The 19,671-nt window shown below is 41.2% G+C and overlaps 1 protein-coding gene across 4 annotated transcripts in view; it reads left to right on the top strand.

Annotated features, from left to right (window-relative positions):
- LOC126408799 (cytolytic toxin-alpha-like) overlaps positions 1-18,886 on the top strand; it is a 63,564-nt gene extending 44,678 nt beyond the window's left edge. For 2 of the 4 annotated variants that reach the window (XM_050074491.1, XM_050074490.1), the window contains exons 2-3: positions 10,999-11,099; positions 14,354-18,886. In XM_050074491.1, the coding sequence (XP_049930448.1) occupies positions 11,012-11,099; positions 14,354-16,068 (1,803 nt within the window). In that variant the 5' untranslated portion in view covers positions 10,999-11,011 and the 3' untranslated portion in view covers positions 16,069-18,886. Of the gene's footprint in view, positions 1-6,336; positions 6,389-10,951; positions 11,100-14,353 lie in introns of those variants that run through there. The other 2 variants (XM_050074489.1, XM_050074492.1) reach the window with 2 other exon arrangements.
- The last annotated feature ends 785 nt before the right edge of the window (positions 18,887-19,671 follow it).

Raw genomic sequence — 19,671 nt, 5'->3', positions numbered from 1 at the left:
CTGGTGTGGTCTTCTGCTGCTGTAGCCCATCTGCTTCAAGGTTGGACAAGGTGTTGTTGCTTCAGAGATGGTCTTCTGCACACCTTGGTTGGAACCAGTGCTTATTTGACTTCCTGTTGCCTTTCTATCATCTTGAACCAGTCTGGCCATTCTCCTCTGACCTCTGGCACCAACAACCATGGCACATTCAAAGTCACTTAAATCACCTTTCTTCATCATTCTGATGCTCCGTTTGAACTTCAGCAGCTCTTCATCATTCTGATGCTCCGTTTGAACTTCAGCAGCTCGTCTTTACCATGTCTATGTGGCGAGGTTAAAGGAACTTTTAAATTTGGACAAAATGTTATAAAACCGACAACGCCACCTAGATTGAAAAGAGCCTAGGACTCTGTTAGAACATCTATGCAGGTTCTTGGAATCAGATAAGCAGAGTTAAAAAAAAAACACAATCAAGGGCAACAATTTAACAGTTTACTTTTAAAAGAATTTAAGAAACCTCAGCCCAAAGTCACTTGTGGTGGTCTTCCCCGTCCTCTCCGTCTTGTCCTCCACAAAGTCCTGAGGCTGCAGATGGGAGTCCTTAAGGATTAAAAAACAAATGCGATTACTCTAGTGTCCATGAGTCATAAATAAGAGAGACACAGTCTCTTAGTCAGCCGTTGGTCTAATGGCAGTACTTCTTATTCCACAACATGTTTTTAGAACACACTCAGTGGCACACAGCAAATTAAGAGCCACTTGGGTAATAAATATAAGTTAAATATGTTCAATCCACCCACCCCACAGCACTCCGTGTCACCCACAAGCATGTTGTTTATAAGTTTTACAAACCAAGACTGGATAAAAACTATGGTCTCGATCAGTGGCGGCTCCTGCCAAATTTCTCAGGGGGGGCAATTGTTGTGATGATGGCTGAGGTGACCCGTTCAATGGGTAAATTTGAATTAATTTGGCTCTACAATGACTGAACAATCCACTGTGGTCATCAACAGACTACTTTCATCAGTTTGCCCACATAAATACCTTTGAATGTAAACAGAGACCTGTTTTACCATTAATCAAATAAAACTGAATAAGGCATTCACTGAGTCACTGTCAGTCTTAATCAGAAAACATTTTATTATAGCTAAGTGGAAATTCATTTTGTGTTCTGATTAAATGCAGGCATACACTACAACTTAATACAATGCACATCACATAGTATCACTGCTCTTTGACCTAACCTGAACATTTTTTGTTGTTGTTTTTCAACAGGGCCGGAACTGACTCCACACTGCATCTGATTGGATATTCAGAGGCAGGAAGAGCTGTTTCAAGTGAAAATTATCAGAATAATTAATATATTGTGTATATATATGACAATAATGATGATGATAATCATGCATTTATCATCATCTTTCTTTTCTTTTGTGGCTCGAGGAGGGGCGGCGCCCTATCGCCCTCTATTGGCGAGCCGCCCCTAGTGCAAGGTGTCTCGTTAAATGGCCCGAAGTGATCTCAATAAAAGCTCACTAAAAAAGTCCCCACAGTTAAAAAGTAAATTCCCAAAGTTAAAATGGCTGGTTAAATGAGTATGGCGGGTACTTAGCTGCAAGAGGGGTGCATCGCGACCACACCCCTCTATTATCCTACGTTGCTTCCCCTCCAATCCAGCCCACAGCGAGGCTTATTCTCCCCGGTCCTGTCGTCTCCCTTCCCGGCTCCACTCGTCACTTCTCAGGCCTGGCACCACGGTCCTGCTCAGCGATCTGCTAGCTTCCTGGAGGTTCTCGTACAGTGGTGGTGAGGCCCTTTCCGCCTCTCCCGCTGCGTAGTATCTGTCGCTGCATGGTGTCTCTCTGCGTGGCTTCTCTGCTGCTGCTTAAGCCGTTTGTCAGAGGCTGCTGCACACCTGGCCCAATAGTATGTCTCTGCAGACCCGGAGACTGCAGATTCAGACCCGCAGTTCTGGACCCGCAGTTCTAGACCCCTTGTTTTTCGTCCCCTACTGGACGGCTGTATAACTGCAACTAAATCAGCGTCTCATCCAAACACCACTGTTTGAAAGAAGTTGGACTTTTAATGCTTTATTACAATTTACAGTTTTAAAATTTTATTACACCCGAATAAAAATACCAAGATTTAATTGTTGACTTATGCCTGAGTGCTGTTCTGCATCATTATTGTTTACTGGTTGTTCTGTATGGTTTGATCCAACTATTTTAGTTCTTTATTTCTTAATATTCATCAGACTGCTCTGATTAGCACGCCAGAAACTTGCACTGCATTGATCAAACCCGCTACAACATATAATAGGAAATGTCTGGTCTTGGGTGTCCAGTGCTCACTTTTGTTGTGGGAATTTGAAACAAAGGCTGTGAAATACTGAAATGGTTTGAAATGTTTTATTGTGTGCAGTGGTTACATCACACATCAGGGAGATCTGCAGAGAAAAAAAAGAAATCAAACATATCACAAAATTGAAAACAGAAATTGAAAACACAAAAATTAAATACCTATCACAGTCTACACTGAAATACTGAAGATTCTGGAGCATGGCAAATACATTATTATATCAACATATTAACAATAGTGCCCCTTCCTTCCTCATCTGCCCTTCGATCCTCCACAAAACTCCTCCACTTCACTGTGGTTTCCCCTTTCTGGATTGTTATGTGCACCTTAAAAAGAGAGTCCCTAATTATTCAAAGTTAAGATTTTTCAACCGTTTTACACACATAAACAAGGCCAAAACCTAATAATAGACAAAAATACATTTCTGATCATCTGCGCTGGATGAGCTTAATTTCTATCCACAAAATCTCTAAATATATGTTATAGAGTAATATCAGTGTAGTGATATAAACACAGGTGATATATATTATGAATAATAAAAGGAAAAAATATATTAAAAAAAATAAAGGTGTATTACATGATATACATGAATACAAAATTAACTTTTAGCATAAAGTACACTAATTGCCAATATGTAAGTTAAACAGTTTCATGCAACGTAAGCCTATACACGTTTTTCTCATATCATCCACTTCATTGCTTTAATCATTTATTCGTGTTTAATTTAAAGCACATGCTTCGGTTTCATGAAACAAAATGTGCAGGTCAAACAGTTCATTGCTAACAAGCTAAACTATTACCTACTACTTTAACCCATATTTGACGTGCCTTTCAGACTATCGTGGTAAAGACAGTCATATCATTTTAAACGTATCACTGTAAAACATGAAGTTTGCTCTCTAATTCAAGTCAACAAAATAGTTTAAACAAATAATATGATTCACATTCAATACTCACACTCGGACCGTCGTCGGCCATATTCAATATTTGTAATAGTATGTTGGCCTCCAATGAAATAGAAGGCGCTGTCGCGAAATACAAGGGGTCTAGAACTGCGGGTCCAGATCTGCAGGTCTGAATCTGCGGTCTCCAGGTCTGCAGACACACCCTCCTCCACCTGGCGTCAATGATGCCGATTGTTGCTGGAGGGCGTGAGCAGTTCAGGGCCAGCTGGATAAAAACTACATGTTCAAAACCCACTTAAAAACAATACACAACAAAATTTAAAACAAACACAGCACTTTATTAGAAAACTGACCCCGTCACATCTACATGACTAAATGTTAATGAGCTGCTGCCACGTGATTGGCTGATTAGCTATTTGCATTAACAAGCAGTTGAACAGGTGTACCTAATAATGTGCCTGGTGAGTGTAGCTATATGACATTATGTGAAAGAACCTTGAGCTTTACAGCAAGAAAACATTCATTCATTCATTCATTCATCTTCTAACCGCTTCATCCTCTTGAGGGTCGCGGGGAGGCTGGAGCTTATCCCAGCTGACATCGGGCGAGAGGCAGGGTACACCCTGGACAGGTCGCCAGACTATCGCAACCATTCACGCTCACATTCACACCTACGGACAATTTAGAGTTACCAATTCACCTAGTCCCCAATCTGCATGTCTTTGGACTGTGGGAGGAAGCCAGAGTGCCCGGAGAGAACCCACGCTGACACGGGGAGAACATGCAAACTCCGCACAGAAGGGCTCCCACGCCCGGGATCAAACCGGCAACCCTCTTGCTGTGAGGTGAGAGTGCTAACCACCACACCACCATGCCGCCTTAGCAAGAAAACAATGAATGAATAAATAAATAAATTAATTAATTAATGAATAATTCATTTTTATGCGTGGACATTTACATGACCCATTCCTCATGGGATTATTCCAGAGCCAGCTCTAGCCACTTTGGTGCCCTAGGCGGGATTAGGGTTCGGTTTGATTGAGTTAGGCCATATTTCCTCTGTAAACTGTATTTGTCATCAAATATATTTTATTGTGATACTTTTACGATAATAATAGAAGTATGGAAAACAGATTTTAATAATAGATACTGTTGGTATTCTTGAGGAAAGGGTGCCAGTCGGGGCTGCAAATTTTATTTTATTTATTCTATTTTATTTTATTTTTTTGAGGGCTTGCAGCTGCGCCCCTGCCAGCGTGTGGCACCCTAGGCGACCGCCTATATGGCCGATGCCAAGAGCCAGCCCTGGATTATTCAGACACATCAACCAGTAATAAACCAACCATTCTGGTCATCCCAGTCTCCAAATCCAGCACTTGAGTAAACTGATGAAAAAAGCCATCCTTTAATACCGGCATGATACACGGCTGGTCACCGTTATATTTAAACAGCACTCGGCAGTGTTGGGGGGGAACACGGTGAGACAAGAATGAAAGTTAAGGCAACAAGAGTCTGAGTGCGGCGGGTGGGAGAGATGGTGGATGGGTCCAACAAACACCAACTTTCACCCTGGAGAGCAGTGTTCACGTCCTGTTAGCCAAACCCTGTTCTTTTTTTCCTAAACCCAACGATGTTTGTTAGTTTTTGGAGGAAAAAAACATGTCGACATGTCAAGTCGCATTGTTGTTATGACGTATGTTTATCTTGAAAGAACACAATGCATCTAACAGGCAACGCAAACAAACAACGCGCCCGGGCTACTTTTCACGTTGTATCTGGACGCGCAAAGTCCATGACCAAATGCTGATATGTGACGAGGTTGGCGTTTGGATGTGTTGCTCTGGTATGTCATCAACCATCATCTAAGAGCATAATACATAAATATTATCCAGACATAAACACAAACATTATCAGGCACAAAAAACCCATAAACTTCCCACAAACAATGCATCAGGAGATATCCCACAACACAAAGTAAAGTATAAATGAGCCCCCTGAGTACAAGACACAAAACATAAATCCAATCAAGACAAAAGCTACATCTGCATGGATCAGTGCCAAACACTCTTTGATCCAGTTCACAGACTAAGGCCCAGTCCGATTTCTCATTTTCGCCCCTACCCCTACCCCTCTTTTTCGAGTGTCCCTTACCACTTGCAACAAAGTTACAAGGGGTAGGGGTTGAAATATTCCCCTATGAAATGGGACAACCCTTCATACCTAGAAACGTCATCATTAATCGTCAGTGACGTCATAAAAAGACGTGACAAGTATGTTGCCAGGGAAACCTCACAACTAGCGATTTTTTTTTGTTATGTTTGTTAGAACAAATGTATATAATACATTGAAACGATATTTCCGATGGCTATCATAGTCTTTAAATCTTTAGTTACGAAGAAAATACTTACATTTATGGTTTTCTTTCATTGCCTGTGAAGCCTTCCCTGCCATCTTGATTCGCAAGGCATTCTGGTAGATTTCTCCTAGCACTCGCTTTGAAGTGTGCCTCTGAAAAACTCCGTTTGGAGGGCCACATAGCCCTAGCACTCCGCCCTTCCCCTCTGCCTCAATGAGAATCTGGACATCCCTACCCCTATGCGTGAACGCGCAAAACGGACGGGTAGGGGCAAGTGGTACGGTTAAGGGGTGTATTGGGATTGGGCCTAACACTCCGACCAAATCAGAGTTAGAGGGGTCTTTCTAATGTTACTTTTCTCCTCTTATCCCACGCCCTAATGAGATACTCAGAGGATACAAAAACATCATCAGTATAAACATGAGTGTGTAAAATGCAGCAGTTTGCTTTCACTTTCAGTTTTGCAGGTTGGCATTTCGGGGAAATGGTCTGACTTGTGTGAAGCCATTAACACTTTCAGTCCCTGTGTATCTCAGCCCTCTGGTCATTGATCCTACTGTTATCTCTCAGAGAGGAAGAGGGAGAGGAGAACAAGATTCGCTTCATCCATCCGTCCACCTCCGAATTGATTATGATTTATTCATTTATTGAGGCATGACTCAGCACAAAATGAAGCCACACCATAGTGCATGTGTGTGTGTGTGTGCGTGTGCGCGCGCAGTGCATAAAAGGAGCTACAGAGTCAGCTGAAGCAGCACTCGTCCTCTCCTCCTGATCAGAGACAAACTGAACGGTAAGTTGCTGAACACACTGAGCTGTTACTCTGCAAACTGAACGGTAAGTTGCTGAACACACTGAGCTGTTACTCTGCATGTGTTGTGTTTATGTGATGCTGAAGGTTATCGGTGCCCGAACATGACTGCATGATTTCATTTTAATTTTATAGTGATTCATGTTTTTGTAGACCATCTCAGACAAGCTTAAGGATTTTTCAAGAAAGCAACAAAGGCAAAGAAGTTCAGGTGTGGATGAATCATTCGGCTCGTATCACATTTTTGATGTTAACAAAGCAGGATAAATCTTGGGTTTTCTTGTTTTACATGAAGTGGTTAAACACAGGTAAAAAAGAAACAGACCACAATTTTGCTCTCCTCACCACTTCTGATGTTTTTGGCTGAGCACATGCACTTCTATGTATCGATGAGGCAAATGAGCTGCACATAAAGAAAATCTATAACTCTGAAAGGGCGTGAAGCAATTTAACTGATAATATTGTTTTACTTGATTTAGGTGGTAAAAGGGTGCAATATTTACATTAGTGTGAAATGATACAGGCTAGTTCAAGGATGGAGGAGCATGATTATGTTCATATCTCAGGTCCTGACATGGCGCCGCTTCGTCAGTGGACTTTCACGTCTACCTATCACAGACAAGGTATCCTCCTGTGTCTGCTGTTGATGCTCCAGGATGCTGCAACCAACGCAGCAACTGCAAAAAAAGTTCATAGTTAGGGTAAGGCAACAAAAATATGTGGTAACAATGCAGCAATGTCAACAAAAGTACTTGGTTAGGTTTAGGGAACAAAAGTATGTGGCAACCAACGCAGCAATATCAACAAAAGTACATGATTAGGTTTAGGAAACAAACGTATATAGTGTAACCAACGCAGCAATGGCAAAAAAACATTTGTAGTTCGGGTAAGGCAACAAAAATATGTGCCAACCAATGCAGCAATGTCAACAAAAGTACATGGTTAGGTTTAGGCCACAAAAGTATGTGGCAACCAATGCAGCAACGACAAAAAAAAGTTTGTAGTTAAGGTAAGGCAACAAAAATATGTGGTTACCGACGCAGCAGTATCAACAAAAGTAGATGGTTCGGTTTAGGCAACAAAAGTAGCCTATGTGGCAACCAATGCAGCAATGTCAACAAAACTACATGGTTAGGTTTAGGTGACAAAAGTATGTTGTAACCAATGCAGCAACGACAAAAAAAAGTTTGTAGTTAAGGTAAGGCAACAAAAATACGTGGCAACCAATGCAGCAATGTCAACAAAAGTACATGGTTAGCTTTATGCAACAAACATATGTGGTAACCAATGCAGCAATATAAACAAAAAAGGTCGTAGTTATGGTTAGGCAACAAAAGTATGTGGCAACCAATGGCAGATGTGAACAAAGTACATGGCTAGGTTTAGGCAACAAAAGCATGTGGCAACCACTGAAAATAACATCATGGTTTGGCACTTCATTCACACGGGAAATAAACAGCGGGCTCCTGAGTGAAAGTCCAGGTTTGTTGGACTCATCCACCACCTCTCCCACCCGCCCTATAGGCACTTTCCAACTCCTTATATAACAACATCACTGGCAACCTTTCAAAGTGACACAGTCTGGCGGCGTATAATATTGCCATGAGAGGTTTCATCTTTCCGTGTCATGAACTGACACCACCTGTCTGTGCATTATTCTGCACCGACAGGTACTGTTGGCGGAGCATATCATAACACTGCAGAAGGTTCCATCTCGGTGTACCATACCACCACGAAAGGTGGCTTTTGACTTCACTGTCTGATGCCAAATCAGTGACAAAGCTACAGTATTTGATGAATTCAGAATGAGAATGGGCGGTATAATGATGAGCGCAGTACATCCTAGCATAAAATCATACATTAGGACTACTAAACATGAAAAGAACAAAACAGTGATAATAGTTGTGTTTGTTTCTTTTGATTTTATTTATGTAACCCGCCAGTTACTTCAGAGTTTGGACCAGAGACTAGGTTCGTGGAGGAGGGTTTAAAGAGGAATTGACAGACACAATAACAAAATGAAGCCACACGGTATGTTGGAAGCAGTCAACTATATTAACAGTATGGAAAATAAAATAAAATAGAATAAACAAAATTCAGTGCAATGGCATCTGATCACTCAGTGGTTCACAGTTTTTCTTTTTCAGTACAAAACCAAATAAAAGTGTCCCATTGGAACAGTAACGTTCCTTTAATGGTTCCTTGAATGTTCCTTTAATTGTTCATTGAATGTTCCTTTAATGTTTTGTCGTTGTTAGTCAGCACGCTTTGTCTGTATGTCAAGTCAAGGGAAAGTTCAAAGAGTCAGGGGTCACACGTCAGGTGTGTGTGTGGTGGTCCTACCACAGACACTATCAGTTAAGGTGAAGAAGGAGTTGGATGTCCTCTTCCGGCTCAGGTGCTGGTTCCCTACTCCGTTGGCAAGGAAAATCTTCACTGGCTCGCCATCTCCCTCAACCAGGAGAATCCAGATCCACCTCTAAAGGTTTCTATAGGGTCTCAAAACCTAGCCTGCATAAAGACAGGGCTATCACTACACAGAATCATCAAACTTCTCTTATGGCCATATTCAATACATAAATCTCAACACACTACTGGAACACAATAGTGATTAAATTAAAAAAATTTTTTTTTATGTTGTACAGTTCTTTCTTTTTTTTCTTAAGGTGAGTATTTTCACACATTTTTCATCATTTTTGATCAACATGAATTATTTTAGCTATTTAACCATGAATTATGATCATTTTAGCTCCTTTACCATGAATTATGATAATTTTAACTCATTTTCCCACATGAAATATGGTTCATTTTAATCCCTTTTTAACCATTTCACACATTAAATTCACAACATTGGATTATGAACTGAAATTTAGCAAAATGCACCTTTAACACACATCAGAATATCAATTCAGGGCTTCAGAGTTTCTGCCTCTGTGATATATGAACATGTTTAGCAGCATTTAACAAGACACACACCCTAACAGTGCATCTCAAAGCGAATACACAGGAAAATAAATAGCACACCTCATTTGTTTCATCAGATTATCAGAGCAAAATATGCAGATTTAACTCTTAAAACACACAGTAAACAGTAGCGGCAGGTCACGTTCATGTATCAACAAGTTTTCTGCCATCTCACGAGCTGAATCACGATGTGGCTACTACAGTTAGCATGTGCTAGCGCTAGTTAGCTCGAGCGACTCACCAAGTCTCTGCCGAAAATAATAACCCACAGATCCTCGACCACCTCTCTGCTGCAGGTAGGTACACTTTCTCTGGTTATCCTGTGTTGATAAGTGAGTTAACCACCGCTGTTTTCGTGACTTCTTATTGACTTTCTCTTCCGTGATTTCCCTCTGCTCGTATCGCTGCCCTGACTCTGTAGCTCTGACTCCGCGCCGCACTACTCTGCATTCTCCCTCCGCACTGTAACTCTCGCGAGAAGAGGGTGGGGCTACTTTCTCTCACGAACCATCTATATAATACAACAAATAAGAATTGAGAGTGTGCGAAATTAATATTACTGACAGAATAATAACTAAAGAGGGTTAATTAAATAAAAAATAATATTTTAAGGGGAACAACAATAGTAACTGTTTTCTACTGGGTTACATTTACAATCCAATTAATATTTTTAGTACATCAGAGGCACTACTTCCAATGGTTCCATGTTGTTTAGTAAGAAAGAAATGTAATTAAGAGTGAAAAACACCTCGACCATACTTTGGATTTTGTCTTTTAACTTTGAGACTAATGCCCAAGTGTTTAGATATAGAAACCCTTTTAATATTTAATAATTGTAAATGCTTGCACAGCTTTACACGATGAAATTAACCAGTCCATTCTTTCTCCAAACTCGTCAAATACCGCTGCTTTGTCAGTGATCCCTGCTTTGGATACCGACACACAGAAACACATTTTGCAGCGGTATGAAACACACCAGACAGTGACTTTTTCTAAGACTGTGGGCAACTACTGTAGTAAAAAAGAGCAAGAAAGTTCCTATTTGGCGGGCAGGAGTGGAGGTGGATGAGTCAAACAAACATCAGACTTTCACCCTGTTCTGTTTCACCTGCTGTTTGTTTACTGTGTGAAACCAAAGGTGAGTGGAGTTATTTTAATTATAATGTGGTGTGCTGGTATGTGTAGCATGCTATAATGTATGTCACATGACATATGTCACGTGATGTGATGTTACACCAGTAAAAACTGTTCTCCTTCTAATCCAAACCATGTTTTTCTCCAAACCTTATTACAGACTTTTGTAACCTCAGCTCAAGGAAATCTAAACACGAATTGTTTTACCCACGTTGTGAGTTTATTTTGAAACAGACTGTATGCATGTAACGAGCAGAAACTGTACATTTCCTGTGAAAACACAAGTGTGTTTTGAAAAGAAACAATGCACATAACAAGCACCAATTGAGATGCTGTCCCTGAACATCAAAAACTCATGCAAGAGGGTTCCTACTGCGTCATGTTCTGACGTTTAGGTCAGCCAACACATCAGCGGTATTTGACGTGTTGAGGTAAGAAAGGGTTGTAACAGGTTGGACAGAGGTAAACAGTGATGCTGTCATCTGTTTTATTAGTTTGTGCTGAGTGATGGACAAGGCGATGGAGATGGCGGCCCTCGGCCGTCCTTTCAGCCTTGGGATGCTGTATGACTGCCGCCATGAAAAATTAATCCCTGGTAAGGACGCACCTGTTCAAATGAATGTGTCACAACTGGAGATTAACCAAAATTTCAGGGCTTAATATACTGACAAAGTGATTATCACTGACTTTGCAGCTGCAGTCTGAATTTGTTTAGCTCCGTATTTACTAAAACACCAGTTGAATGAATGAATCATTTTTATTTTGGTTACATACATCTTTAGGAACAAAGAATATTTCACACAGATTTTCTCACAGTCAATAACCAAATAAGGAAAAGGCTGAAGCCCATGGCTTATTTTTGCATATCAACCAAAGGATAACCCTGAATATCAGCAACACCAAAGAAAGGAAATACATTAATAAATACATAATCTGAATTATAATCCTTCATTACTGTACACTTTAATCATTTTTTGAAACTCAACAGAGAGCGACACAGTTTCAACTTAGCTCTGAGTCTATTCCACACTTTGACTCTCGAACCTGAAACACATCTGTATCTTACATTAATTCTCATTTTATATTTCATGAATAAACAGACCTCTTTGATGACAATTTCCTTCTCTTCATAAAACAATGAATACAGACAGGAGGGCTTTTATTTACAACTCAAAAAAAAGTATTTTTAATGTTTTTAAATGCACAATATCAAGGACCTTTAAGGTGTAGGAGCCTATAAACAGTTGATAATTGGCTTTATATTACTCTAAGAGCTCTTATCTCAAGTTAAAATACAGGGCGGAGATTTCTTTTATATGTATCACCTCAAATTTTAGCACAGTAAGACATATATGGCAATACATGTGAACAGTACAGTCTAGAAAGACAATTTTTTATTCAACAGCTCCCTTTTTTATAAGGAACAGCAATAAATGTAGCAAAAAGTATGTTTAATATGCTCTATTTGTGGTTTCTAACAGAGTTTTTGATCTATAATCACTCCCCAACATTTTGCTTCATATGCTCTTTTAGTTTGGGGAATATTCCTCAAGAACTACTCAGTTAAAACATGGCATACCACAAGGATCAGTCTTGGGACCTGGTCTGTTTACCCTTTACTTGCAACCCCTGGGCAAGATAATACGTCATCACAACATCTCTTTCCATAGCTACACAGATGACAGACAGCTCTACGTGTCTTTCAAACCCTCTGACACCCGTAAATTAGCATCTCATCTTAATTGCCTATATGATTCAAAAAGCTGGATGTCCCAAACTTTTTAAATTTCATCTCTGAGAAGACAGAAGTTCTTAACATTGGCCCTGAACATATCTCAAAACAAATTCAGCCACCCGTCAGCCCCCATACTCCCAACATCCTAAAATCTTGAGGTTATTCTGGACAGTAATTTGGTCCCTGGAGCAACAAGTAAAAAACATAGTCCAGTCTTGTTTTTACCAGCTGAGGAACATCTCCAAATGTAAGTCACTTCTGTCCTTCAGTAACACAGAGTAAATCATTCATGCTCTTATATCATCCCGCCTTGATTACTGTAACGCCTTGTCCACCCGCTTAAACAAATGATCTACACCGATCAGCCAAGACATTAAAACCCCTGACAGGTGACGTTGACATGGCTCTGACATACACTTGCACACTCCACACAACTAAACACCAGAGCAGTCCAGATACCTCCCCGCATGGTCCGAAGAACTTGACAAAGAGCTCAAGGCATCGACCTGGCCTCCAAATTCCTTGGATCCTGATCTGATCAAACATCTGTAAGATGTGTTGGTACCCCACCTCACAACCCACAGGACTCAGTAGATCTGAAAGTAACACCCTGATGCCAGACACCAGAGGACACCCTCCACAGGTCCTGTGTCCATGCCTTGACAGGTCAGAGCCAAGTTCGGTCCAAGGAGGACCCACCATGGATTTGGGGGTACCTCTGGGGTACCAGCACATTCCTCAGATGTTTGATCAGATTGAGATCTGGGGTATTTGAAGGCCAAGTTAATGCCTTGAGCTCTTTGTCCTATTCCTGGGGTCATTCCTGAGCAGTTTTTGTGGTGTGGCATGGTGCATTGGTGCCACTGCCATCGAGCAGTGCCATTGCCATGAGGGGGTTTACTTGGTCTGCAACAGTGTTTGGGTGGGTGGAGCGCATCAGATAGCATCCACTTGAATGCCAGGACCCAAGGTTTCCCAGCAGAACATTGCATTGTAACAAGATGATTGATGTTATTCACTTCACCTGCCAGTGGTTTTAATGTTTTGGCTGATCGGTGTATACATCAGGTTCAAATCATTCAAAATTCAGCAGACCAAAACAAAATGATCCATACACATTACACTTATTTTGGCCTGCCTGCATTGGCTTCCTGTCTCTTCCAGAATCCATTTTAAAGCTCTTTTTATCACATACAAGGCTCTCAAAAATCTGGCAGTCCACTGTTCCAGAGTCCGGGTTAAAGACAAAGAGTGATCGAGCCTTTTCAGTTCTTGCTCCTCGGCTTTGGAACAGCCTCACACTGAGCATCAGATCAGCTGACTCTGTTCGCCTCTTTAAATCTCGTCTGAAAACTTGTTTTGTTTTCATTTAGTGATAACCTAATGGCGAACAATTTTCGCGACTCTCTACTGTTTTTAATAACCCTTTCATGTCCCTTCCTGAAATCAATAAACTTGTATTATCTGCAACTAACAAATTTCAACATATTAGATACTGTGCCAATATCATTTCAATAAAGTAAAAATAATGTAGGTAACATAACTGTGACCAAATCTGGTCACTTCTGGCTCCAAAAACCAACACAGTGATAGTCGAAGTGCCGAACTTGAGACTTCAAAATTGGAGTCCTCAAACCAATGAATGACGTCACAGTATCTACGTCCATTATTTTAACAGTCTATGAAACCCATCTGATGGAATAAAGAGCGATAAACTCCATGGTGCGTGGGTGGGAAAGGTGGTGAATGGGTTGAACATGGACTTTCACTCAGGAGCCTGCTGTTTGTATCCATGTACTTGTTTTTCTGGATAATCTATAAACCTTTGAAAAGTTTTCATTGGAAATACTTCAGATCAAAGAGATCGGTCCAGTTCACAGTTTTCCAAATATGCATGAAGTCATGCATATTTATGTTTTATCAATATAATTTAGTGGGGACAGGCTCAGCAACCCTGGAACACATAACAGGTAGCTGAAAGAGGATTGGATATTCAAGAACAGTGTCATGCTTTCAAGTTAAATGTAGTCTGGGCAGAGATTTTTCTATTCCATGGTTTTTAATAAACATTTTCCATTCCTTGATTCACAATTATTTCCCTCCTTTCTTTGCAGGCCTGACATTGTGGGACCATGACAGTCTGGTAAAAGGCATACGAGAAAGACCTCAACATTACAATACTTTTGACATTACAGCATCAGAATCAATTGAGGGCAAATCTTCAGCTCTAAATGTAGAAGCATCCCTGAAGGCAAGTTTCTGTAGTGGACTGGTAGAGGTTGCAGGATCAGCCAAATACCTGCGTGATAATAAGACATCCAAAAATCAAGCCAGAGTGACACTCAAATATGAAGTTACCACAAGGTTCCAGCAACTATCAATGGATCATCTTGGAAAAAGCAATTTGAAGTATCTAGATGTTATTGGTCAAGGAGGAGCAACACATGCGGTCACAGCTATTCTTTATGGGGCACAAGCCTTTTTTGTCTTTGACCGAGAGGTGTCCAGTGATGAAAATCTGAGAGACATTCAAGGCCACCTGAAGGTGATGGTCAAGAAGATTCCCAGTGTTCAGATAGATGCTGAAGGTTGCGTGAAAATAGAAGACAAAGACTTCAAAAAAGTTGAGGAATTCTCCTGCAAATTCCACGGAGACTTTTTACTTGAAAAAACTCCTTCAACCTCTCAGGATGCCATACAAGTCTACCACAGTCTGCCAAAATTACTGGGAGCCAACAGAGAAAATGTTGTACCAGTGAAGGTCTGGCTGTTGCCACTGACGAGTTTAGATCCTTCTGCTGCTAAACTCATGCGTGAGATAAGTGCTGTGTCTGTAGAAGAAGTCCAGGCTGTCCTGGAGGACTTCAGTGAGCTGGAAATGAGGTGCAATGATATACTGACAACCACAGCACAGCAGTTCTCACAGATTGGCAAAAAGATTAAAACCTTTAAAGAAGTGTGCTCTGGGTACAAGGTTGGATTTCAGCGAAAGTTGGCCAAGATGCTTCCATCAATCCGAGGAGGAGAAGAGAAAGAGGCTGTCCTCACAGAGATCCTGAAGAAGAGACATTCTTCTCCTTTCAACAGCAAAGACCTGAACGAGTGGATTGACGATAAAGAGAGAGAAATCTACACATTAATGTCTTTCACCAACATGATGAAAAACACCAAGATCGTTCCATCTCAAAATCACCTGTACAAAGAAACTCACAGTGCAGAGTATGCAGCGTGTTTTGTTTTCACCTCACTGGAATATGCCGAACCCTTCCTCTCAGCTTTATCAAACCACTTGAGACAAACACCCAAACTAGAAGATACTAAAGATCCACATACTGATGATGTAGAGAGAGAACAATGGTACACCTCAAAAGAACTATCAGATGAAATAAGGCATAAAGCAAAGCTCTTCAGTGACTTTGCAGAGGCCAACAAGGAGAACAAGAACATTAAGTTCTTGACAGCTGGTTCAACAAATGAGACACGGAAAGGTTCAAGCATCTACCTTTATAAAGACGGCTTTTCAGTCAGTGAGAACTTTGAGCCGCCTTCAAAGCCTGAAACAGTGACAGTCACTCAAACAAACCACAAGAGTGTGACACTGAAGATTTCTCCACCAAAGTTTGGAGCAGAGAACATCACCTCCTACTCTGTTGAGTACTGTGTCAGTGGAGGCGATGGATGGAAACAGAAGACAGCATCAGAAGCTGAAGAAGTCACAGTGAGTGATCTGAGTCCTAACACAGAGTACATGTTCAGGTGCAGAGCAGTGACCTCAGCAGGTGTTGGACCAGCCAATGAAGTCAGCATAAAGACCACCAGTCTCGCCTGAGTAAGAGTTTTTGATGTAAAGACAACTGGATACAACATCATGGCAAGAACACGCTTTTCATGAGTTTTACTTAAGTTTTACTTAAACCATTAAAATATTTACCTTAGCTGTTAGGAGTAGATGCTGTAGGGCAAACCAATTAAATATTTTGTAAATGAATGTTCAATTTAAACATCTCTGTCATTATACTGGAACAAAATGAAATCCAAGAATCACTTGGTCTCATTCATGAAATGTTAGTAAATCTGTGAGTAGATCTGCACATACAAAAAGTATGTACACAAAAAACTGCAACAGCTACAGGAGGCTCCGCCCACTCACATTGCTTGCATCATCAGAGAGACCCCTCTGTCAGGGGAGATCGCGACATGCCTCGACTGAAGCAGTCAACAGCAAACTCAGAAGGTACGGTGAGGTACGTGGTATATTAAGTGTTAAATCGCGGTACATTCTGACAGCCATCACTGACTGCTGAGTGATCGGTCAGTAACGTGGGTCTCACAGTCTCACCACTCAAACAGAAGATACATCAGTGGAGTTCTCGCTCCTGATTGAATCAAGTGGGAACGGGATGAAAAAACCACATGTTTTAAATCAATTTAAATAACCCATTCACATTTTAAGAAACCTAATCTGAGAGCCCGGTCTCACTTCGAAGTCGTCAAATCTGGTGCTTGGGCAGTGAAATGCAGCTTCAGAAACCAACGAAAAAGGTATCCTTTAACGTCTGCATGATACGCAAGTAGTTGCCGTTATAGTTTAATGGCGCCTGGCGGCATCAGGGGGAAAACGCAGCAGGACAAGGACAAAAGTTAAGGTTGTGAAAGTCTGAATGGGGTGGGCAGAAGGGTCGGTGGATGGGTCCAACAAACACTGACTTTGACCCAAGAGAGAAGTGTTCACGTCCGGTAAGATTCAAAAGTCAAACACTGCTCTCTTTTACTAAACCAACCACGTGTTTTTGTTGTTGAAGGGAAAAAAAAACATCATTTCGCTGTGATGTACCGATGTAGTGCTTTTATTTTGAAAGAGACTGTATGTAAACTTTAAATTTCCTGTGAAAACAGGAGTGTATGTCAGGTTCTTGTTCACCAGTGAGGGTAGAATGGAGTGTGAGATGGATCGACGGTTTGGTGCGGCTTCTGCAGTGATGCGGGCGCTGCACCAGTCCATCGTGGTGAAGAGGGAGCTGAGCTGAAAGGCAAAGCTTTCGATTTCCTGGTCCATCTCCGTCCCAACCCTCACCTATGGTCATGAGCTCTGGGTAGTGACCGAAAGAATGAGATCGCGGATACAAGGGGTGGAAATGACTTTCCTCTGTAGGGTGTCGGGGCTCAGCCTTAGAGATAGGGGGAGGAGTCAGACATCTGGAGGGAGCTCGGAGTAGAGCCGCTGCTCCTTTGCGTCGAAAGGGGTCAGTTCAGGTGGCTCGGGCATCTGATCAGGATCCTCCTGGGCGCGTCCCGCTGGAGGTGTTTCGGGCAAGTCCCACTGGTAGGAGGCCCCGGGGCAGACCCAGAACACACTGGAGGGATTACATATCTCATCTGGCCTGGGAACGTGTCGGGGTCCTCCAGGGGAGCTTGAACGTGTTGCTGGGGAGAGGGATGTCTGGGGTGCTTTGCTCAGCCTGCTGCCCCCACGACCCGGCCTCAGATAAGTGGATGAAAATGGATGGATGGATCTTGAAAGAAGACAATGCATGTAACACGCCCAGGACATCAGCAACCAGCGTACCCAGGGTACCTTGCACGTCGTTTGTGGATGCGTAAAATCCATGACCAAAATGTCAATAGGTGACGAGGTCATTGTGAGAATGTGTTGAATCTGAAGGTTAAATCTGCTAAATGCCAACTCATGTAGCTAAATGTACTATATTTCCAGTCTCCTGTCATGTTTAACTGACGCGTTTCAAAGGTGTCTTTGTGTTGTGAACGAATTTGTGTGAACACTTTACACACAAATTCGTTCTGCTCACGTTTCATGAATGAGACCCACTTTGCTGTATTTGCTGTTGGAAATCAGAAGTGCATAAACATAATATGTAGGTCAACATCAATGATCGCTGTTACAATCCACAGTTTTGATTCACATGTTGTTTAATTCACATGTTGTATCTTGTTTATTGAACATGTGTAGCAAAAGAAATGTAAACTGTGGTGTTCGCTGCATTTCTTAAATCCTGAACTCATAGTGGGTTTGTTGGTTTGAGGTCTGCCCAAACTCTACTGTCAACTAAACACAACAAACAACAGGATGGACTGGTGACGACCTTTTTAGCTGATGACACACAGCTGGGATTTTTCTTTTGATGGGGCTCAGCGAGGAGTTTCCCCTGCTTCCTGTCTTTGTGCTAAACAAGGCTAAACATGTCTGTTGATATCATGCTGAGAGCCAAACCTCAGTCCACCGACATTATGAGGACCCGCCTCGGTTCTGGGGACTGAACAAGCTTTACAATCTAGGGTTTATACTAAAAGCTAAAAATTCAAGTCTATTATTTTTGAACAAATTGAAACTGCATGATCATTTTAGATTTGTTGTCATTAATCAGTTAAATAGTGTAGACAGCTGTGTGTATGTGTAATCTCCTGTGTCTTGTAATTGTCTGAAACCTCTTCAATGTGTATTATATAATTTCTTCAGATGTGTTCACGTAGAAAATGTGTCTCCCTAAAATGACACGTTGACTTTGGTTAGCTAAAGTAAATGTTGCTTTGTGCTAAAGAGACACTTGAGCATCATTTTTGAAGAAATACCTTTGTTTTACCTGTTACGTGTGAATTTTTTTGCTATTGTTTCCACTCTTATGGACCACACACAAATATGTTGTTGTTTATCTGAAATAAAATCCTTTGATGTAATAATTCTCTTTGACCCACTGCTTTTACTAGTCACATTCATATCTAATTAAATCTCTTTATACATCCTTAAATTGATGTAAATGACCCCAACACAAAAGCTATTGATGTTTCATTGAGCTATATTTTGTTATCCTCTGGCTCCTGAGGCTCCCACTGGAATATACTGTAGGGGAGACTGTAAGATGAGCCACTTTTCATATTCAGGATCACTACATCAAGGCTATTATAGTTTTGTTGCTAACTAATATATGTGCATATATTTCAGGATGTTGTGCATCCCTACAAACAAACAGAATGAGTGTAAACATAACTGTTTTGATAATATAGCTTGTCCAAAAAAAAGTGGTCTCGTGGCTCAACTTACCCCGTGTCTGGGGTAAATTGTGCCATCTCCCTCCTTCCCTCCCCCTGCCCTCCCTCCTACCCCCTTCCCCCCACCTCCCCCTCTCTCCCTCCCTCCATCCCTGGGTTAAGATATTCCAGTTATACGTGTCTGTACTGGATTAAATAAGACGCTTCTTCAAATCCATGTGTATTTTTATTTATAATACACAATTCAACAGGTACAAATCTTTTTTAAAATTATTATTGCATATAACAACTTTAAAACATTTTAACATAGGCCTGAGAATGCCTTAAAGGGCGCTTAGGAAGAGAACCTTAACAGCTGTGTTTTTGGAAAGAAAACACTGAACTAAATCCGTAAACGTGAATCCTAATTTGGTGTCCTTGCTAACAG

This window comes from Epinephelus moara, chromosome 21 (assembly GCF_006386435.1).
Source record: "Epinephelus moara isolate mb chromosome 21, YSFRI_EMoa_1.0, whole genome shotgun sequence".
NCBI lineage: Eukaryota > Metazoa > Chordata > Actinopteri > Perciformes > Serranidae > Epinephelus > Epinephelus moara.
The sequence above is the reverse complement of the archived record's forward strand: the minus strand, read 5'-3'. Positions and strand labels throughout refer to the sequence as shown.